Source organism: Trichogramma pretiosum, unplaced genomic scaffold, assembly GCF_000599845.2.
Source record: "Trichogramma pretiosum strain Unisexual culture from Peru unplaced genomic scaffold, Tpre_2.0 scaffold1, whole genome shotgun sequence".
NCBI lineage: Eukaryota > Metazoa > Arthropoda > Insecta > Hymenoptera > Trichogrammatidae > Trichogramma > Trichogramma pretiosum.
In genome coordinates, this window is record NW_019641703.1 from 3,901,525 (window position 1) to 3,923,102 (window position 21,578).

Sequence of the window (21,578 nt, forward strand, 5' to 3'; positions counted from 1 at the left end):
TTCGTCTTCAATTGTTCGCTTATAGAAACACAATTACGCTCAGTGACTACTAGTATAGGTCACCGATGCACATTGTAGGCAATAATAAATACGAGTCGCGCGGAGTGCGCGCATGCATAAGTCTTCCCACGCTCGTTATCTCGATGTATTTCATACGTGCTGAGAGGAACGTGTGCATGCCTCGAGATGCCAATGCGCGGCCAGAGCTCTTAAAAGCTTCGTACACATTTTCTCTCAATAATTCGAGCGACGGATTCTTTGGCTCGAAGGTTGAGAAACGCTTCGTGCAGAAACCTGCAGTTTTGTCGGTCGACGACGACGACGACGACGACCAATGAATTTTCATTAAATCGGCCAACGTGTGTAAGGTATACATCGTCGCCGTTGAGCTGCAGCTATTAATGCGGGGAGCGAGTCGTTGATCCGATCTCTCGGTACTTACCGGTAACGCACTTGTTTGTGTACGTAATGGTAAAAACATTCAAATGAATTTGCCGCAACTCCTTAAGTATATTATATGCGAAAGGACAGATCGCAGTCTCCGATTCTTTGCGGCAATGCACTTTATATTATATTGACGAAATACGTGACGATAATTTTTATTTTTCATTAACTATTGTGATTATTATTCAAATTTTGATTTATGTACAAAAATACTAAGATAGTTGGTAAATTTTCAAGAATCAGAAGATACACTATTCAAGTACTTTTAACTGACTTTTGTACTGGAATATTCAAGCAGTCATAAGTTAATGACCTCCTACATTACAATTAATTTAAAATGACATTTGCTCTTAACAGTTAACGATTTTTACGTAAAAAATAAAGTAACACGATTAAGATTAATTGAGTGGTACTAATATTAAAATTAAAGTAAATTTACTGTATATCTACAATTTGATCGATATGTGAATTTTAAGTGAAAATTTGGATAGTGATGTTATTTTGAGAAATTAAATAACAATACTCGCATTAAAAGTAATACATTATGTTTAAAACCGAAAAACAACATTGAAAGCCATCGAAAGAAAGTTAAAAATTCCATGGGTTTTTAACTTATTTTTAGGTGCGCAGTAGTTCATAAGTTACCGCTAGATGGCGTATAACCGAATTATCGAAAACCATAAGAGAAAAGTCAACGTTTTAGGATAAGAGCGGTTTTCAATTTAACCTGAAAGTACAACTCCGTACTGGGTAGAAAAGGACGTACGCATTGTTTGTACCGGCTTATTTTTTTCCAAAGAAAATATAACATTGACAGACTCTTCTACATAACCTCCCAACTTAAATTCAAACCAATTGAACGTGCCAAGAGGATCTAGGATCCGGTTGTGGTGTTCCATTACGCACGAATTAAATAATTTTATAGATACAGCGATTTATGTGAATCTAATTCAACCTTCTCCTCAACTTCGTGCAATAGAGCATTAAAATTTTATACTGATAATAATTATTCGCGCGCGATACTTAAGCCAATGTATTTTTTTCTCTAGTTATATATATTTAAAAAGTACTCAACGCGCGAGCAATAACAAAGTTTTATTACACTCACTATTCTGCATTCATCTGCAAATTTTCTTTCGCAACTAATGCACATTCATACATTGCGCAGCACGCATATACACTTATACATACTCAGTCAGTTAGTTTACAAATTTCGTTAAAAACAAAAAAAAAAAACAATAAGGCTAAATCGGTTTAGAGATCAAACCGGCGACAGTTGCCTCGGCGAGCTGCTGTTGCTGCTGCTGGGTCACTCGCAACCCAGCGTTATAGAGATAGAGCTTCTCGTCCCTGGAGCAGTCGGCGCCGTGCCTCTTCAGACTTCCCATCTTGCCGAACTTCTTGCCGCAGCGCCGGCACTCGAAGGTGCGAAACTTGCCCGCGTGCCTGTAGGCCCTGTGCTGCGTCAGATTGTCCGGCCGATTGAAGCACTTGCCGCACTCGTCGCACTGGTACTTGTTGCTGTACTCGGCTGCTGCCCCTCCTCCTCCTCTTCCAGTCGTGATCAAGCCGTGCACCGTGGCCCGATGTCGTCGCAGCTTGTCGGCGAGCTTGAAGCCTCGCTGGCACTGCTCGCAGCGATGATGCAGGTCCACTTGGGCCGCCAAACGGTGCACCTCGCGGCGATGCTTCCAGAGGTGGCGAGGCGCCGCGAACGCCTTGCCGCACTCCCGACAGACGTGGCGACGCTCGAGCTCCGGATGGCACGCGACGAGGTGCGCCTCGAGATCGCCGGCCTCCAGGAAGCCGAGGGGACACTCGCTGCACGAGTAGAGTCGACGGCCCGAGCCCATCTCGATGACCAGGAAACGTCGCGGTCGTTGGACTCTGCTACTGCCACTGCCGCTGCGTAATGATTTTTAATGAGTCTCGGAAAAGAGAGACATAGAGAGAGAGAGAGAAAGGAAGGGAATCGTGCAGTCAGTGTGTGTGTATGACGCGCAACGTGTCATTATAAATTTCTGCGGATCTCGATCCGCCGATACATCGCGTGCACGCGTCGATGTTATTGTGATTGTTGTTATAACGTATAAATATACCCGCATTATGAATTTTGTGCGGTCGCTGCCACACGCGCGCGCTCACCATAATGCGCAAGATAACGCTTTGAAACATCTCTCGCGCGTGCGATGATATTTTTCTAGCGAATTTATATTACCTGGTTCTCTTTAACGACCGTTGAATATTAATTGGACATCAACGGCAAAACTCGCAAGACACAAAGTCGCGCAAAGTGCCGTTGTTGCGCAATCTCAACCGGCAGTATATAAGGAATACATACGAATATATAAAAAGTAATGTTTATGAAAAACGCGTTTTTCGCGCGCTCGCGTTTATATTTGTACACTCTACTATAGCGTAACACGTGAAACAAAAAGCATGACATGAATGCGAATTTCATATATCGGAAAAACGAGATCGGTAAAAAAAGATCGGTAAGCTGGTAAACAAAAAAAAATAATTTAGTATTACTGTGAAGTAATTTCAAAACCGTGCTTCGACTTATACAATTATTTTAACTTTGCCACTTGCAGATTTATAGATTGAAAGGTACTCGACATCTAGCGGCGAAGACTCAAATCAGTATTATCCTATTTGAGTTGTATGAAAACTCGTCTAAATGTTTTGAAACGATTGAACTGTCAGTGTCTGGTCAATTTAAACGCGCTCAATAACTGTACCATACAATTGTAACAGAAAAATCGCTAGCATTTTAAAACCTTTAAAATAGTCATGTTTTGATCACCGACCATCACTGTAATGTTAAACATCTCTACCAAGGAAAAATATACACCCAATTCCGTTTCTCTACTGCTCCTATAAATTAACCACGATTCGTGTTCGATTCATCAACGTCAATAACGCACGCTGAGCGCGAAGATAGCCGTACTTGTAATAGACACGAGATGCACACAAGGATTTACAAGGCCCCGTATTACACGTGTCCGCGCGTGTGGGTGCGGGTGCAGCACGCGTACGCGGTACATTAAAATTAAATGCAATCGATGTATCATACTTACGACGTTGTGCTTTTTTCAGTCTTGAAATCGGCGAGACCTTGCCTCGTCGTCGTCGTCGTCGTCGTAATCTTTGGCAAAATAGGCAAGAAATCCGTCGGCTCGATGCAGTTGCGGTGATTATTGCATGTCACTTGAATTTCCTCGGTCAGACTTTCGTGGTTCGATGTCGTCGTCGTCGTCGAAACAACCTCGTCCTCGCAGCTATCGTTCGTCTGCCCATCCGAATTGATACCCATCAGCAGCAGATCATCGAGCTCACTACCACCAGCACCGGTACCGTTGCTCTCGTCCCCGAAATCGATGCATCTCATCAGCGAGTCGCTGAGCAGCTCGCTGCCTCTGTCCTCTGCGTCCTCGTGCGGCTCGTCGTAATGGTCGATCATCGACAGGATGATGCTCTCGAGATCGGCAATTTTTTCCTCCTATACGGATACAACGCAGAAAGCGAAAAGATCAACGCGTGCATTATCCATACGAGTGATGCGCGTACAGTGTTTGTCAATTAGCGCACTCGTCGTAATGTGCGAGCGAGCTTTTGTGCGAGCAGTGACAGTAGCCTCGACAAACACATTTGCGCACGCGGCCTAAGATGTTATTGTTGACACTATTGGTGATTGTAAGCGTATAGAAAGACGACTCGAAAAAATCGGTGATTTTTTTCGTCTTCCTTTTTTTTTTTGCAAGTAGGTTGACGCTTTTGATTTCTTGCCTTTCACGCGCGAGTGCCGCGAGGCCGTGTGCCACAGGACTACGATGATCGTCACGTTCGTCGATGATGAATGAAAACCGCGCGAGAGAAAGAAAAGAAACGAGAGACGATCGAACAAAGCGATAATCTATATAATAGCGATTAGTGAATCGAGAACGAGCGATGACGCGCGCGGGCAGATGTTATACACTCGGAGGGAGCCTGTTATATGTATAATACTTTCTCGGGCTTGGTATTTGGACGTTAATTGATGGATGGAAACAGATCGTTAATGTTTGCAATCAAATTTCGAAGATTCGTATTTAATTGATCGGCAAGGCCGTTATTAAAATCGTTGAATTACATGAAAAAAAAAGAGGATGAATAATGCATCAAGCATATGCATTTGTTTTAATTTTTATTATTTTTATTTATTTATTTAAAATTTTCTTTTATTGCAGAAATACATTGTCGTGAAAAATCGAGGAAACTTTCACTTTTAGAGCGATCGCGTCGAAGGAATCCATACATAAAGGTAAATTGAAAAAAATCTTTACATACCCTCAGGGCTCTCATGATTCCGATCCTTATCGTTTGCACTTGTATGTATATTTAAGCTCGTCTTCGAAAACACTCGCACTCGCAGAAAAAAATCACTAAATCGCTCGAAAGACCAGTCGAAGGAACGATAACGACAAAAAACAACCGATCAGTCCATGCCGAATGCCGGTCACCATGTGACGAGAGGGACACTTTTGTAACGCGATCGTCGTCGCGGGCGACAAACGACACACAGAACCCGGGAGAGAGCGACGGAGACTAGTCCGGTAAGTTTACTTCCTTTCTCTCTCCGCGTGCACCTACACACAGACCTGCAGCGCGTGTGTACTTATTGCTCGCTCTCGTGCCGTAATATAAGTACTACCGCTGCCGTAAGCACACATGTGCTGCTGCTGTGCCCCAGAGCGTTATATTATCCTCGGTGTGCAGCTCGCGCGCGCCTTACCTATATATCTCCGGGACCATTAGCAAAAGTCTATATACGCGTACGAGCGTATTGCAAGATCTTTTCCTACCATATCGCGTCTCGTTAGTGTGCGCGTGCGAGTGTGTGTATGAAATGTGTAAATGACGAGCGAACCGTGCGTCTGTGTACGTGTGAGCGACCGATCGCCAGGCGCACGTGGGAGTATATAGTAAACTCGGGCGCTCGGTTAAAGTATCGGCGGGCGCGCGTGGGAGGCATCGGCAGCAGCGGCGGCGAGACAAATTTCATCTCTGCTCCTCCTGTCACTGCTGCTCCGGCGTGTCACGCGTGTACAGTACGCTTATAGGCGAAAATTTCAATTGTACTTATGTTACATTGTGTCGGAGAATGGATTTTAATGATAAAATATAATATATGATAAATCGGCAAACGACTAAAAGAGGTCGAGACGAGGAACTTGAGACGTGTTTGGTCATCGCGCAAACTGTCACCCCGATTATCTCTTCATTAGAAACACTGATGAGGCGATTTTTTTTTACGAGAATCTCGAGATCGTCGATCGGGTTTATAAGTTAATACATGTATAATCCTCGAGCGAGTTTTTTTTTCATCTCGTAATTTGTGTATGCGTGTATACCTGTCTTACGCGCGTGTAAAATATCACACTTTACAACTTGCGAGCGTCGCATATACCATTACTTATGTTATTGGCGAATGCAGCAATACACATTATGCCGTCCATTATGCGAGCGGAAAGCACATGATATATCCCCATAACCGAAGCACAGACAGCTCGCGTACTGTACTCCGAGAGCAAAAAAAAGGCACATACTTTTCTCGCGCGTATACGCACGGCAAGAAGGGCCATTTAAGGCATCGTATTGAATGCGCGCCGCGCAGCTGTATATTATACATGTAGCGTGTACGTGCTCCGGGCGTACGGGAGCGGCATTAGAGTTGTCAAGCATGTGCGTTGGCTTTATGCATTATATATATATAGCACATATCACGAGTCTCGACTGACTGACTCATGTGTCGAAACAGAGAAAGTTCGTCGTCGTCGTCGTCGTCGCTGTATTCGCGCGCGAGTGCGAGCTGACAAATACCGATTACATGCGCGAGTCTGTGACCTGTGCAAATACAGAATTTGTCACGTCTTTTACTTTGTTTTTATGTATTTGTATCGCAAAGCAAACGTACAAGAGCGATTGAATTTTTCGTTGAATGACTCGATTTTTTTATTTATAGCAGTCGACTAATCGATTTTAAACGTGTCATTGGCATCTCATGAGTTTGATAAATTTATTTCGCCCACTTTTTTTTTTTTATATACCGATCTCCGGACTTTCATAGAGAGTTGATATTATCCTCTTATAATTCGATACGGCCCTGTATATAATTAAGCTCGCCTACTTTGCAGACCAGCGAGTTCAAATTTCGAAATAACAGTTTAGAATCTCTCGTGTACTCCTATATGTATGCGTGTCTGCGTCAGTTTCTACCATGGACGAGAGCGCACGAGACGAGCTAAGAGAGAGATGAGCCTCGTTGATACAAACTATTACGTTTTATTGACGCTATTCGCAATTAGACGCGATGCTTACATCCCGTGCCGCATCCTACGTACAATTGACTCCCGTTGGTCGTAAAGAATTATTTCCTAAATTTATCCTTCGCGAACACGATGAGTTCACGCTCGAAACATTTTTTTTTCATTAGCAAAGTTAGCGTTACTTGCTTTTGCATTTTTCTCATAAAGGCGTGTATAATTGATTCCACTGTGCTCGCACGAAAGCAAAGAGACTACCACATAATCGCGTAATCGCGCGCATTATGTATGCATATAAAGAAATCCATTGAAATTGAAAAGAACTAAGACGAACAAAAAACATTGACGAGTGGCCGAGAGGCAAATATTGAGTTTGAAAATTACTTATTATAATAGCGCTAATTGCTAGCTCGAGCTGATGCGCGCACAGACAGGCTATCATCGTTGTCGATAAGTCGATGAAAGGAGTGCGATTTATTGTTGTAAATCAAATAGAGATCGTTTTCAAGTAGTAAATAGGAACTTTATTATTAATGTAACAAACGTCTCCTCGATCGTCGGATCAATCCAACAAATTTAACTATTTTTACGCTGCTTTGCCCATCTCTTATAAAAAAAAAATAACGGCGATCGATCGACCTTTTTTCGAGTTCGTAGACTGTAACAACTTTTACAACAATTAATAAAATTTTCTACACACTCGCCCGTTTGAGGCTTATTACGCGCTGAGCAAGCTGTGTGGGCAATTAATAGGGTCTCGTACAGTCGAGCAGCGCTACTCGGCTGTATTAGACCTATTACAGCTGAGGAGGATTTTAATTTAATTTAGTTTATTTTTATTGGCATTCACACAGTTAATAATTTTGCCCATTTTTTTTACCGATCTCGTTTTTCGTATATATATGAAAAATTGCGTACTACACGTTCGCACAACGGATTCGCGAGTTCGCTCGTGAAGCTCGCTGATCAAAATACATTTGTCGGTCATCGGGGATCGCAGCGCGGCCGGCGAATTATGCACGACCACCGCCACCACCACCATCGTGACCGCAGCGGTAACTGCTGAAACGAACTTGGACCGGCCGCCGCCCCCTCAAGCGAATAATTGGCGCATCAAAATCACGAAACTGCCCCAAGACAACAACAAGACGCTGTACACGTGCACCGTGTGTCCGGACGACGATCAGCGGCCGACCTTCGATTGCATCAAGGAGTGCAAAGTACATCTGCGCGAGATCCACGCCGACTCGGGCTACACGTGCTTCTGTGTGCTCTGCGGGATTCTGCTCGACACCGACGAGCTGCTTCTGGCTCACATGGAACAGTCGCATTAACGATAAATGTATTATATTAATAATAATGAAATTAAGAAAAATTCAAAAAACCGACCATGGCGATGCGCGCCCCCGATTCGGAGCGTAATAATAATGATGTATCATATTAATAATAATAAAATTGAGAAAAATTCAAAAAACCGACCATGGCGATGCGCGCCCCCGATTCGGAGCGTAATAATAATAATATAGTACGCGGAGTTCGAGGACGAATGTAAATTAATATGCCATGACTTATTTGTAAGATTGATAATAATTTCTACGATTAATTTATTTTAATTTAATGTACATACATACGACAGATAATTATTTGATTCTGTTAAAACTCTCGTTAATTATATCCGGACGATGCATATTGCGTCGGAATTGTACAATTTTAAGTTACTGATAAAAAAAGAGATTACAAATATTAATTTTTGATGAACTGTAAAATAATAAAAATTACGAAAAAATCGACTGACTTTTAAACGATGGCAATACCTGCGTGTGAGCGTGTATACAATGTAATGCGTATGCTACTATAACAACATAAACTAAGTGTCGCGTGCAGTGTCGCGACTGTCCTATAACTGTATCCTCCAAGGCCTGAACAAGTCATGAACAGCTTTGTCAACGACATCTTTGAGCGTATTGACACCGAAGCCGAGGCAAAAATTTATTTAGAAAATTACTTTATTTTTAACTTTATTATTAATGTAACAAACGTCTCCTCGATCGCCGGATCAATCCAACAAATTTTACTATTTTTACGCTGCTTTGCCCATTCCCTTAAAAAAAAAAAAAAAGAAAAATAACGGCGATCGATCGACTTTTTTCGAGTTCGTAGACTGTAACAAATTTTTTAACATATATAAAATATACATCATATCGTTAACTTTGTACAAGAAACATTTTCATATAGTATTCAACAGTGATTTTGGGCAAAAAAAAATAATTAAGTAGAATGAGTAACAATCGTGCTTTGGCGCGTAAAAAATAATAATAATAATAATAAAAATAAAATCACACACGCAGACGGCAAAGCGTATTTACAATTTAAATAATAATAATAATAATAATAATAATAATATCAAGAACGATAACTTATTTTCTACGCTGGATTCGAAGGCAATCCCATCGACCAGGCTTCGATGAGCTTACGATCTTGCGGACCCGCGCCTAAGCTTATCAGTAGACTTGTCAAATCGCCCCGGTGACCTCGACCTCGCATCGCGTGCACGACTTTAGATATGCTGAAAAAGAGAGAGAGAGAGAGAAATAACGAAATGAGCGTCGAAGAGTCATTGAAAGTCAGATTAGATTGCAATAAATCAAGTTATTTTTGACATTTACTTCGACCACTCTTCTTGCAGCGTCGAGAAGTGTACGTGCAGAACGGTGTCGGTCAACTTGTCGTTGCCCAATGCTTTTTCCAGCTTGATCTGGAGAGTCGGCAATTTGGCGGGCAGCTGGCCCGTCCATCTGACGACGTGCGATTTGTTGCCTTCGGTTAAATGCTCCTCGGGTAAAATGTCAAGTCTGCAGACCGCCGCGCACGGAAATGGCACGGCCACCGATGTGTCAACACCTGCACGAGTTCAATATTTCGATTAATTTTCTTCGATACAGGTTTTGCGACGTTATTGATAAGTGAAAAAAAATGTATACCTACTTATAAAATTACAAGATTTTGAATCTATATACTCCTTAGCTCCTACTCTGACTATTTGACAAGCTCTTGGTACTAATGAACACAGGCCGTAGAGAGATTCCAAGGTTTCCGCGGGTGAACCTCTTATGAGAATTTGAGTTCCTATCAAAGTCGCGTACAGAAGTTGACGAAATTGATCGAATCCGACTTTATTTTTCAATTTTCTAAGAACTGATACAGGATTAAGATCTGTAAAGTCCTTAAAATCAGGAATTTGATTTTCCACGTTAAGATTGACAGGAGATTTGGCATTTAATAAAGTGAAGCCTTTGTCAGATTCTGTAAAATGAAAAAAAATTCATAAAGTGATTGTTGAAATATATATTATATATAATTATTAAATTTACCTAAGCTAACTCCTAAATTAAAATCTATTTCTTCGTCTATCAAACTCAATGGTAACACTTCTACAAAATGTCTTGCTCCAGCACTTAATATCCAAACAAACCACATGTGCACCCTTACAAAAACATTTTTTTCATTTGTTATTTCACTGAAGCCTCGTGATAGCTTGTTAGATGATTTGTCACCATTTGCTAGGCGAACTACTCTTTGAGGACATTCTGCTTCTTCTGCATTGTACTTTTTGATAGCAAATTCCTGAAGCTCTCGAATGATTTCTTTCAAGTTATCGACAAGAAAAGGCCACATATTTAATAAGTATTGTTTGTCTTTCATGAGTACTATAAAACTGCACCATTTCCTTAAGCCCCTTGCCTAATTAAATGAAAAATTTTAGATATATCTATTTTTAATAAAAGATATAATTTTTTAAATTATGTTCAAACCTGAGCATCTTTCAAAGAAAATGTGTGACTAAGAACATGTCCTCTTGATTCATCTCCAAAATAACAGACTCCTTCTTTTCCAGGATGTACTTCACAACTCAGACTTCTGTAATATAATAGTATTAATAAAAGATTTTATAACTTTTCTAGTTATCATTAAGCTATTGAATTACGTACCTTATACAAGCGTATTTTAGAAGAGCACAAATCTCTTGCATTAAAGATTGTTGTGCTGATAAAAAGGAAGTTCTAGTTTCATGTTCATTACTGAGATATTTGTGATTACCTAGACTGTAACATCCTTGGCAATCCCATTGGGTATCTGAGTTCATTGATTGATCTTGTCGAAGGACCTCTTTGGGTCCATAAAATTTAAGCTTTTCATTGTTTTGATTGTCAAAATTTCTAAAAGTTTGTGTTGTAAAGATAACTTTTGGACCATGCAACTCACAAAAGGTACAAAGAGCAATGACTGCATTCATCGCTCAGCTAATTTCCAAATTTTTTTAAGGAAACACTGTTCCTGGTGACAAGAAGTAGAGGGTTTGCGACGTTTTCTTGGCCCCCTTAACATCACCTGAATGATTGAAATACATGATTAAAATAATAAAGTTTACAATAGAAATTGAAGCATGTGAAATGCTGAATCACCATTCTTACACACAGAGTACCATTATTAGAATTTAGGCAGATTAAATATTTTAAGAACTCGTGCGAGTTTGTTAAGAATTTGTTATAACCTTACATACATAAATATGTCAGTATAAAGATAATTTCAACCACCATTTAGTTAAAATAAAGTAACCTAGTTGTAAAAATCTGCTCAATGATAAGCACGTGCCTACGATTATTGATAGCTCACTATAGATCTCGCGAAATTATTTATTCGTGTTTGTTTGGCTCGAGTTTTCACGTGACAGGACGTAGACAAAAATAATAAGCGATAAAGCAGACTATATAAACATGTATATACGACATCATGCGAAATGTATATCGAAAATCTTACATACTTCCGTGCACTGCTTTATCGATCGAGACTGTCATAACAATGCACACATGCGAATCTTTGGAGCTGTCAAATTTTCAAATAAATAGACTAGTTTTTTGTAATTTTCAGTATAAAATTTATTTTTCAAACAATTATTTAATAATAAATCATTAATTAATTCATTTAATTACTCAAATGTACAATTCATTGCATGATTAATAAAACAAAATCAACTTATACATGATACTATTTACAAAATTAAATTAAAATTAAATTCATTTAATTACTGAAATGTACAATTCATTGCATGATTAATAAAACAAAATCAACTTATTCATGATACTATTTACAAAATTAAATGTGTATAACAGATAAGGAAATTATTCATTAGAATCACAATCAGATTTTCCAGTTTTAAAATTAATTTGAATTCTATGTTTGTTGTTTTCACTAAATTTCTTTTTCTTTACAGTTGTTTTATCAGCTCCTAAGCCTGTCCTTTCAAGGTTCTTACATAGTTGTACAGGTTCTAATAGACCATCATTATTTTTACCTAAACTTGTACCTTCTGACCAACCCATTTTTGATAACAACTTAAAACCTTTATTTTCTTTAGATATTGATACATCTAATGAACTTTGCTCAGTTTTGACAGTATCTTGTGATGCTACTGGCTTTGACTGAGGAGGATCAGGAATTTGTTCATAGCGAAATTTAGTTTTTTCTAAAATTTTTTGTTTTCTCTTGTCTTTTTTAGTGACCTCTGTACTTTTTTTGGGAATATTTACAGCTCCTAAGCCAGCTCTTTCCACATTTTGACTGACTTGCACAGGTTCTAATAGACCATCATTGTTTTTACCAAGAGATTCACCATCTGACCAACCCATTTTAGATAATAATTTAAAACCTATATTATCTTTAGGTATTGATTTATCTACAGAACTTTGTTCAGTTTTGACACTATCACTTGAAGAACCAACACAATCACGTCTTTTCTGAGCTCTGTCTGTATAATTAGAATTAGATGGTAATTCAGACTCTTCATCTTTTATGCCAAATTTATTTTTCAAACGTCTTAACTCCAACTGATGTAGAGTTTTAGTTGATGGTTTAATGATTGAATTGGTGACTTTTTCTGATTGAATAAGTCCAGGTTCACATTGTTCACAAGTGTCGTATCCACTATGAATATGACACAATAACTTGGTTTTACTTAATTTCAATATCGATCCATGTATAACTTGTGTAGGTTCAGATTCTTGTTTAGCAGCTGATAATCTTTTACCATTAAGACTCGTCCCATTTCTCGAACCAAGATCAACAATATTATACAACTTTTCAGATTCATCATATCGAAACACAGCATGATGTTTGCTAATATTTATATCAGGAATTATAACAGAGTGATCACCTTCTCTCCCAATAGAGCCGCCTTTACATGATACAATAAATAATGAACCAATTTTTAAATTTGGTATATCTGTTTCTGTAACAATAATCCTCATGCATGGGTCAATTTCTGATGAGTGTCTTACCATTTCTACATCCTCATAATGTAAATCTGTTGTATCTTCTTCGCATACTTCCATTTCAAAATCACTATCAGTAAGCTCACCATCTTCACGATCAATTGCATCAACTTCATCATTCTTCTTTTTTGACGATTTTTTATCAGGTTTATTTTTACTTATGTCTATTTGACTGTGAAACTTGAACTCTTTTTTTTCATTATCATAATAAAAATAAATTCCAGTTTTACCATCATAGTAAAGTCCAGATTTGGGATCATAGTAATAACCTGTTTTATGGTCGTAATATAAACCTGAATTTTCATCATACACAAATCCTGTTTGTTGTACACTCATTTCCGCAGCTTCTTTAATTTCATCTATGAAGCTCTTAGTGCTGTCAACTTGACTAGTTTTTATTTCACCTATAAATATTATTTCATCGGACTGATCTGCTGAGATGGGTATTGATTTTATACTTGAACTATCGCTTTCATCTTCCTGAACTTGTGAATTTTGTTTCAACAATTTTATTTCTTCATTTTGTTTTTTGATGTACGAGTGTAATTTATCAATATATTCAAGTACATGAGGATATTCTTTCAGTTCTTCAGCAAAATCTTTTATTTCTAAATCGGATCCGGATTCTACACTTGTTGTTATTCTTTCTTCAGCTTCCATTTTATCGTCGTCAATTGTTGTAATCTCAATTTTTTCTTTACTAAGGATACAGGGTTGTTCCTTTGGTTCTTCTGCAGAATCTTTTAATTCTGAATCAGATTCAGATTCTGCACTCGTTATTCTTTCTTCAGCTTCCATTTTATTATCTTCAACTGTTGAAGTCTCAATTTTTTCTTTATCCATAAAGTAACACCTGAAATGACATTAAGAAAAATTAATTATGTTAACCATAATCAATATTTGTATGAAAATTTTATGAAAGTATTTTTATTAATCAATACCATATTAATGTAGTAATGCCATTTTAATAAGGTATTTGAATGCTATTCAACACAAGGCTAGTTGAAAACGTGTGAATTGTTTAGTTTCTTCTTGTCTCGAATATATTAGCAAACAATTTAATTTTCAGTAACCTACTTTTTTTCGATGACCTTTATTATGGAAACAAAAAACTGAACTGGGATTATTTGAATGCAACAAAATAATACAAATACTACAACTATTTTGATCAATTTTGCTTTTCTCTGTTGTGGCTTGCTTGGCGAGACTATTTATGCTAGACCTCGCGGGTCTGACACCAAAACATACGTCACTAACCACTAGTGACACCTATAAGTTGTTTATAAGAAGCTCTTAAAACTGGAGAAAAAAATTAATTTCAATTTTCAATCTAAATTATGTAAAACGGCATTGAATTATAAATGAAGGAAAAAATCAATAATAAATGCAGGTAGATTTCTTTCTGATTTTTGTTTTTTTTTTTATTATCCATAGATATAATATTTCGTTTATATCAAATATGTATAAGATTATTACATGAAAGCAGCACTGATGGAGTAGGAATTGTTGTGTCTCTTACTCAAAATGTTCACAAAAAAGTCTCAACATTCCCATATTGCTTATTTAAGTAGATAACGTCGTCTACAAAAGTCGCGTCGCCGCGCACACATCTATAAGGTTCCATTTTTTTCGTCTTCCTCTTTGAAAAATAGTCGTATATTTTTATTTATATACTCACAAATCTTACGAATTTACGGGATACTAGCTTTTAGGTCTAACGAAAAAAATAAAACGACAAACATAACGCAGAATTCTATCGAAGACATTACACATTTGTCTATTAACTTTTCATCACATTTATCGTGATAATCCTTAAAAAGAAAAATAATACATCGCAATGGAATGTGGAAAGCTATATGAATCGCGAAAATTATTACGTAAAAAAAAGTGTCGGTAATTATTCTCTCTGACAAATTAAGTACAGTGAAAAGTATAATCGTATATCGGATATATGATGGCGATCTTTAAATGAGTGTTTTTATCAAAATTGTTCAAAGGCATTATTTGTGCGCGAAAACTCATTATACTCCCCGCGCTCTGGTGTCCAGTTAATCGTTATTTTAACGTTTCTTTTTTTACTCTTCGTCTCTCTCTCTTTTTCTTTTAATCAATAATTTAATTCGCGATTTACATGCTAAAAATTGTATGAAAAAAGAGCTTTGTACTATACGTCAAGGAATTTTTTATGTCTCTCTCCCCCTCTTTCATTCTCTGCTTCTTTTCGGTATTAAAGCTTTTATACACATGCTTGTTTATCTATATTTATAAATATAATTACTGCTCACTGTTTTCATTTCTTTTTTTTTTAATTAACGGCGTTTTTCTCGTACTTATTAATATATTACAATTGCGAATCATTTATTTTCATTTTCTGCCTGCTATTTTTTTCGGAGAAAAGATATCCTATTAAGAGGTTTTTTGAAAAATATTCCAGTTATTGTCAGCGGCCCTTCGACGCGAGCACTAGTGATGTTGTTATACATGTTCGTGAGTCATTATTCAGTCGGATGAAAATGAGAATCATTTTGTATGTGACAAAAAAATCGAGCAAACTTTCTTTATAGAGAATTCGTACCACTCATAAAAAATCATTCCTTCTTTTTTCAATATTCGAATTTGTTTTTCTTTCATCTCAGTTTACAATATCTCATTATTTCTTTTGTTTTATTTGAATAGCTCGTCAGAAGCTGAGTATAGAAAAATATCGTTATCGTTATTACTATTACTATTAATATTATTGATATATACTTCATATTTTTCATTTCTCTTTTCTTCTCTTTCTATCATTCTCTTTTTACCAAAAAATTCGCTCGTAAAGCTTTGGACTTGTCGTTTCTTTTTTTCCTTCACAATTAAATTGCACGCGATAAAATTATGTCAAAAAGTATCTAGAGCTCATCTTCGTAGCAAACGTTTGATTTCTCGACAGAAAATGAAAGTATCAATTGAAAATAATTATTTATGAAAGCTATGCGCAACTTAAACAATTAACTAAATTCAAATCTTATTTCTTAAGTTTTCATACACGTTTAACATTGCATTTTATCTTAAATATCACGAATTAAAAGTCATTATAATGATATACTTAAGTAACAAAAAAAGAAAACAATACTTGTTGGAAGGAAGCCATTGAGTGTATACAGTAATACACAATATTTCGCATTATAATTAATCACGTGGAATACACAAATTAGATTTAAAAAAAATTACTTATCCATCAGTCACCGAACTTATCGCGTAATTCGCGTGCACTTCGAAATACACGTCTCCTTTTTTCTGATTCTAGTTTCTCATCACCTTTCGCCAATATCCTCATTTACATTTTTCTCCCTCTCCCTCGATAAAAATCGTCACCTTAAATTTTAAGGATGACTTTAATAGTTTTTAATTGCTAAAATGTTCACTTGTATACAAGTAGTTTTGCCTTAAAATCTACAAGTAATTGCCGGAAAGCCTTAACTCTTTAGTATACAATATAACTATACGTTCGTTTTTCATTTTTCCATGTTTAGTTTGTCATCATCAGTATTCTATTTAATTACTATTTTAATGCACTCGGCATCGGATGAAAAAAGTACGTCTCTGATACTTTTCTCCATCTGTTATCTTGTGTGTGTATTTGAGATCATCTCATTTCAACTGCCTCGAACTCTTATACAATATAAACTTACTCGCGTATATTTGTTAAATTTTCTTATAGCAATTATAGCTACAAATACACCCAAAAATGCTACATAAATTGCACACAGTTTTACAACAGATATTATCATATATTAATATAAAAAAAACATTGTCTCTCTGATGAAATCGTTGCCCCGATAATATTAAAAATACAAAAAGTTATGATTGGTTTTGACTTAATGTACTCATCAAAACGACTAGAATCATGTGAATCATTAGGACTGTCTAGTACGCCGCTATCAGTCTTAAAAAGTAAAGCCTGTTAAGATTTCGCAAATCTACAACGATTCCATAATGCGAGCAAGGAACGATATGGAAGTTACACGAGTCATACAACTTGACGAAAAGACTATGGCAAAATGAAAAAAAATTATGGCACATTAAAATGGCTGTGGTCTATTATAACAAAATCACAATGAAACATTGATTAATACTTATTTAAAAACTCAAAGTATTGTCGTCCGCTTCTAACTTTATCACAAAGTAATGAAAAAAATATGCGCATATAGAAAAATGTCAAATATTGGTGTGATATAAACGTGCAACCATATTATTCTTGCATGAGTTGCATTATTCGCAATACTGTACAAAAAATCTGCACTTAATTTTTTTCTTATCTCTCACAAGTCGACACTCTATATAAGTTACGTAAAATATTGCCACTTTTTATTATGTTTTTCACGCGTTTATATTATCAACGATAAATTGTCACATTTTGCTTTTTTTTCATTAGTCTTCATTTTTTCTCGTTTGTTTTGTTTTTTATATAATGTGTATTCGGTTAATCGTGTGCTAAGGCCCTTTGTACATACTATAAAATGTTTCATTATCAGTCACTTGAAAATGAACGAAAGAGGAATCTATCAGTATTATATAAGGAGTCCGTGTAAAAGATCCATGTGAGGTCTCGCGCAAAACGAAGCACAGTCTGTTTTTCTCGCGTATCTATATAACGTATAGTCGAAGAAAAAGAAAAATTGTCGTTTATCCTTTTTTTAAGTTACAGATTTGTACTATACACTTAATTTTTAAATTATGCGTATTACGATGGGCTCGAGTATCGTTCATCATTATACAATTGAGATCGCATACATCGTTTCATTATTCTTTTCTTTTAAAAATACGTCCAACTCCCTACCGTTACTCAGGGTAGAAGAATTTTGGTAATTCTATGATCCTCGCGATTTCTCTCTCCGATCAACCGTTGGCGAGGCCCTGAGTCTGATGACCGGGCGCGTGCCAGCCGGCCGCTGAGGCCGAGTCTCAGAAATCCTTGGAGGACTGCTGGGCGGCGTGACTGCCGAGAAAGTTGCCGAGCTCGTGGGCCACCGCAGCGGCGGCCGCCGCCTGGGCCTGATACAGCTGCTGGGCGTGATGGTGCGCCGCCGCCTCGTGCAGGAGATTGGCCGCTGCGTGCGCCGCGGGAACCTGAAAGTTCCCGGGTGGCGGGGCTCAGGATAGCAGACTGTTGGCGTGCCCGACGCCGTTATTGCTCGAGTTCGACTGCAGACTGCTGCTCACGTTGTTTTGCTGCTGCTGGGGCGGTTGTTGCTGCTGTTGCTGTTGCTGTTGTTGCTGCTGCTGTTGCTGTTGTTGCGCTTGATTTTGTTGATTACCTGCGAGAACGTCAATTGGATTTTTAAATTTTTGAATTTTAAAAATGAACACTAAGAAAAGACTATAGGAAAAATTACCATGTTATCGTAAATTTTATTATGTTACTTTGTAAAAATAATGAAAAATTTTCTATAAAATGGTAATTTTTCCTATAGCAAGTACTTATTTTTCTCAGTTTGTGAGTGTACGAAAATGTTACCAGAATTCTGACTGAGCTCTGCCTTGACTCTCCTGGCGATGTGACTCCTGGTGTGCTTCCGCAGATGATCCTTGCGGTAGAAGCCCTTGCCGCACTCGGTGCAGACGTGGCGCTTCTCGCCGCTGTGTATCACGAAGTGCAGGGTCAGCTGCTCCTTTCGCTTGAACGCCTTGAGGCAGACGGTGCAGACGTAGGGCCGCTCGGGATTGTGGCTCTGCTTGTGTCGCGTCAGGTGGTCCTTGCGCTTCAGACCGGCGCCGCAGATGTCGCAGACGAAGCGTCGCTCGAGCGTGTGGCCGAGCAGATGCTGCTCCAGGAGCTCGCGCTCCGGATAGGCCATGTGGCACTCGGGGCAGCAGTACAGGGTCGAGCCGTCGAGGGCCGTGGTCAGGCGTATCTCGCCGGGCTTGGGTCGGGGCTTCTTCTCCTTCGGCGCCTTCTTCTTCTTTTTCTTCTTGCCGTTGTTGGCGGTGCCGTTGCTGTTGCTGCCGACGCCGACACCGCCGCCGCCGTTGCTCGTCGACATCATGATGTGGTGCTGCTGATTAGGCGTGGAGGCTTGCGCCGCCGCGGCCACCGCTGCAACGGCACTCGCGGCGTTCGACTGCGCCGTCTGGGCCATCTCGCTCTCCTTCTTGATGCTCTCGGCCGAGTATTTGAGGAAATGATGCAGGCTGAGGGGCAGGGTAGACGCGGGTAGATGGCTCAAGTAGTCGGCCACCGTCGAGCCAGGAGTGGCTAGCGACTGCCACGAGGCCGGCATCGTCGCCGGCGTCGTCTGGGTGTGCGCGTGTTGCTGCTGCTGATGCAGATAATCGTTGCCGTTGCTCGACGAGTGATCGCCGTTGTTGCGCTGCTGTTGATGCTGTTGTTGCTGCTGCTGTTGCTGCTGCTGCTGTTGATGCTGCTGCTGCTGTTGCTGTTGCTGCTGCTGATGATGATTGTTTTCATTGTTGGATTTGTGCTTGTCCTTGTTGATTTTGTCGTGCTTATTGATCTGCAAAAAAAAAAACGAATCACATCGATCAAAAGTTCCCAAATTTTTCTCACGCTCGACCATACCTGCTGATAATTTCTCTTCTCCGTCATGGGCGTGTTGTTGGGCCGCTGCAGCACCTGCTGCGACGAGTACGGCACGTTGGCGTAATGATGCACATTACTGCTATTGGAGCCGTAGGACGACTTGTTGTTCATCATCGATTGGTTCTGCAGACCGTTGCCGCCGCTGCTGGACGAGGACAGATTGGCGGCGGCTGCGGCGGCGGCTGCCGCGGCCGCGACGGCCGCATCCTGGCGATACTTGCTGACCACCGGCACGCCGATCGGCGACTGATGATTGGAAAAGTGATTGGCGTAGCTGCGAGCGGCGGCGGCGGCGCTGGCGCCACCCGAGCCCTCGGCCGCGAACTGGTGGATGCTCGGTATCGTGCCCGGGAAGTGGCCACCGAACGGTGGAAAATTCATCTTGACTGCGACGACGTGACGACGATGTTAATGGTGGCGATCCGATTAATTATGCAGTTCAGTTTCGATCTTCCTGTTACGACTTTTCGAAGGAGCTTCTATCGAACTTCGGTTGACTGTTGGAAGAAAAAAGGTGCAAGATTGTTTACGACGATGATAATATTATTACTCCCATGGTCACTGCACTTCGGAATCTATACACACGCGTATAAGTTACACGGAGAATATAACCCTTCCTACCCCCAGTCGATACTTGCTTATGCTCGATCCCGTGTGCCTCGTAGAGCTAAACACACACAATCGCGCGTGGGAAGGACACTTTAAGATTTCTCGCGAAAAGCAAAACTCGTGACTTGTCGATGCGCGAAATCTCTGCCGCGGAAAACGTCGCGAAGGAAGGAACGAGCTGCTGTTGCTGCTGCTGCTCACCTCTCATAACATCCATGCGAGGGAGAGAGAGATACGTCTAAGAACGCGTAATGGCCACCCCCGCGTTCACGATGTGTATATATAGTTATAGTGCATGACACACGCCATACACGCGTTTGTGCAGTCACATCCCCCTCGAACCCCGCAATGTCTCGAAACTCTCTGCATATACATACGTACGTACGTACACGATCATATGTACGTGTGTAAGTGTGTGTGTGTGCAGGGAAGGGGGGAGCGGTTGTGTGTTGACGACCAAGTGCCGCGCGCCGCCCGCAACGCGCCTGCCGCGTTCATCCCCCTTTCTTTCGTGTATCCTTCTCTCTCTCTCTCTCTCTCTCACTCTATCTACTGCCTTAAAGGCCGAAGTTAACGCTAGCGAGAGAGAGCAGTGGCCTATGCCCCCGGCCTTTCTCTCTCTCTCACCCTTGCGAGGAAGAAGCACGGCGAGGATATTTCCAAGGAAGCTTGTACATTATTTTTGGCCGACTGCAAAAAAAAAAATTTCGCTCGCTCTGGCCGTGTAACGCGTGTGCGGTAACTGCACCGCGATTCATTGACAAAATGCACATATATCCTTTACTTTTTCTCACTCCGTCTCCGGTCTCTCGTACGCGCGCTCGCGAGTATTCGGGTTTCGACGGAAATCGATGCGCTTACGCGAGTAGTAGCGCTTTTCCTTCCTCGTTACCGGTTCGAGCTTTTTTCGCTCTCGTTTTTTTTTTGCGGAATGCTCGTTACATCTGTGCACATCTCTACGTGCGTACGCAGCGAACGACGTACACGTGTTTTACGATTGAACCTATTACAGAGACCAAAATCCATGTATTATTTAATTTCGAGTTTGTTGTTTTATAAAAATGTATATTCCCTTTAACTTTTATCAATGTTCTATTGCGTATACGTACGCGTTAATCATCTGTCAAAAATGAATGTACAATTATAAATGAAAAAACGAAACATTTTTATTAATCGTGCAATATAAAAAAGCACAAAAAAAATCCATATAGCCAGGCTGCGATATCTCACTCAATTCATACGAACTTTCGTCGTTTTTCTCACGTTAAAAACGCATGTAATAGCTGCCACTGCGAAGCGAAGTCTAGAGGG

General features: G+C 39.6%; 4 protein-coding genes across 6 annotated transcripts; all 4 read right to left on the reverse strand.

Moving 5' to 3' along the window:
• Positions 1 to 1,688: 1,688 nt before the first annotated feature.
• Positions 1,689 to 5,033, reverse strand: LOC106653510 (zinc finger protein 91-like). The gene is made up of 3 exons (XM_023462846.1): positions 4,774 to 5,033; positions 3,525 to 3,946; positions 1,689 to 2,349 (listed from the first exon to the last, which is right to left on the reverse strand). The coding sequence occupies exons 1-3, from the start codon at positions 4,786 to 4,788 to the stop codon at positions 1,689 to 1,691; spliced, it is 1,098 nt and encodes a 365-aa protein (XP_023318614.1). The 5' UTR covers positions 4,789 to 5,033.
• Positions 5,034 to 8,892: 3,859 nt separating this feature from the next.
• Positions 8,893 to 11,510, reverse strand: LOC106656355 (folliculin). 2 transcript variants are annotated; one of them, XM_014377311.2, is made up of 7 exons: positions 11,222 to 11,510; positions 10,739 to 11,138; positions 10,562 to 10,667; positions 10,121 to 10,490; positions 9,735 to 10,052; positions 9,416 to 9,650; positions 8,893 to 9,315 (listed from the first exon to the last, which is right to left on the reverse strand). In XM_014377311.2, exons 2-7 carry the CDS (start codon positions 11,041 to 11,043, stop codon positions 9,174 to 9,176), a joined length of 1,476 nt encoding a protein of 491 aa, XP_014232797.1. In that variant the 5' UTR covers positions 11,044 to 11,138; positions 11,222 to 11,510; the 3' UTR covers positions 8,893 to 9,173. The 2 variants fall into 2 exon arrangements, with proteins under 2 accessions (XP_014232797.1, XP_014232789.1); XM_014377303.2 differs by having other exon boundaries at positions 11,213 to 11,510.
• Positions 11,511 to 11,775: 265 nt separating this feature from the next.
• Positions 11,776 to 14,278, reverse strand: LOC106656336 (angiogenic factor with G patch and FHA domains 1-like). 2 transcript variants are annotated; one of them, XM_014377287.2, is made up of 2 exons: positions 14,156 to 14,278; positions 11,776 to 13,931 (listed from the first exon to the last, which is right to left on the reverse strand). In XM_014377287.2, the coding sequence occupies exon 2, from the start codon at positions 13,919 to 13,921 to the stop codon at positions 11,930 to 11,932; it is 1,992 nt and encodes a 663-aa protein (XP_014232773.1). In that variant the 5' UTR covers positions 13,922 to 13,931; positions 14,156 to 14,278; the 3' UTR covers positions 11,776 to 11,929. The 2 variants fall into 2 exon arrangements, with proteins under 2 accessions (XP_014232773.1, XP_014232763.1); XM_014377277.2 differs by having other exon boundaries at positions 11,779 to 13,931; positions 14,020 to 14,278.
• Positions 14,279 to 18,140: 3,862 nt separating this feature from the next.
• On the reverse strand, positions 18,141 to 20,039 carry LOC106653516 (homeobox protein abdominal-A). Its single transcript, XM_023462747.1, has 3 exons — positions 19,638 to 20,039; positions 18,576 to 19,572; positions 18,141 to 18,375 (listed from the first exon to the last, which is right to left on the reverse strand). Exons 1-3 carry the CDS (start codon positions 20,037 to 20,039, stop codon positions 18,212 to 18,214), a joined length of 1,563 nt encoding a protein of 520 aa, XP_023318515.1. The 3' UTR covers positions 18,141 to 18,211.
• Positions 20,040 to 21,578: the final 1,539 nt, after the last annotated feature.

Excerpts from the sequence above, each read along its gene's own strand:
- LOC106653510 (XM_023462846.1), bottom strand. Across the intron at positions 2,350-3,524 it reads ACTGAAAAAAGCACAACGTC|CGGCAGTGGCAGTAGCAGAG; the intron begins GTAAGTATGATA and ends ATCATTACGCAG.
- LOC106656355 (XM_014377311.2), bottom strand. The coding sequence starts at position 11,043 with ATGAATGCAGTCATTGCTCTTTGTACCTTTTGTGAGTTGCATGGTCCA. Across the intron at positions 10,053-10,120 it reads TAATTTAGGAGTTAGCTTAG|AATCTGACAAAGGCTTCACT; the intron begins GTAAATTTAATA and ends TTCATTTTACAG. Across the intron at positions 9,316-9,415 it reads CTGCAAGAAGAGTGGTCGAA|CATATCTAAAGTCGTGCACG; the intron begins GTAAATGTCAAA and ends TCTCTTTTTCAG.
- LOC106656336 (XM_014377287.2), bottom strand. The coding sequence starts at position 13,921 with ATGGATAAAGAAAAAATTGAGACTTCAACAGTTGAAGATAATAAAATG.
- LOC106653516 (XM_023462747.1), bottom strand. The coding sequence starts at position 20,039 with ATGAATTTTCCACCGTTCGGTGGCCACTTCCCGGGCACGATACCGAGC. Across the intron at positions 19,573-19,637 it reads AGAAGAGAAATTATCAGCAG|ATCAATAAGCACGACAAAAT; the intron begins GTATGGTCGAGC and ends TTTTTTTTGCAG. Across the intron at positions 18,376-18,575 it reads AGAGCTCAGTCAGAATTCTG|GTAATCAACAAAATCAAGCG; the intron begins GTAACATTTTCG and ends ACGTTCTCGCAG.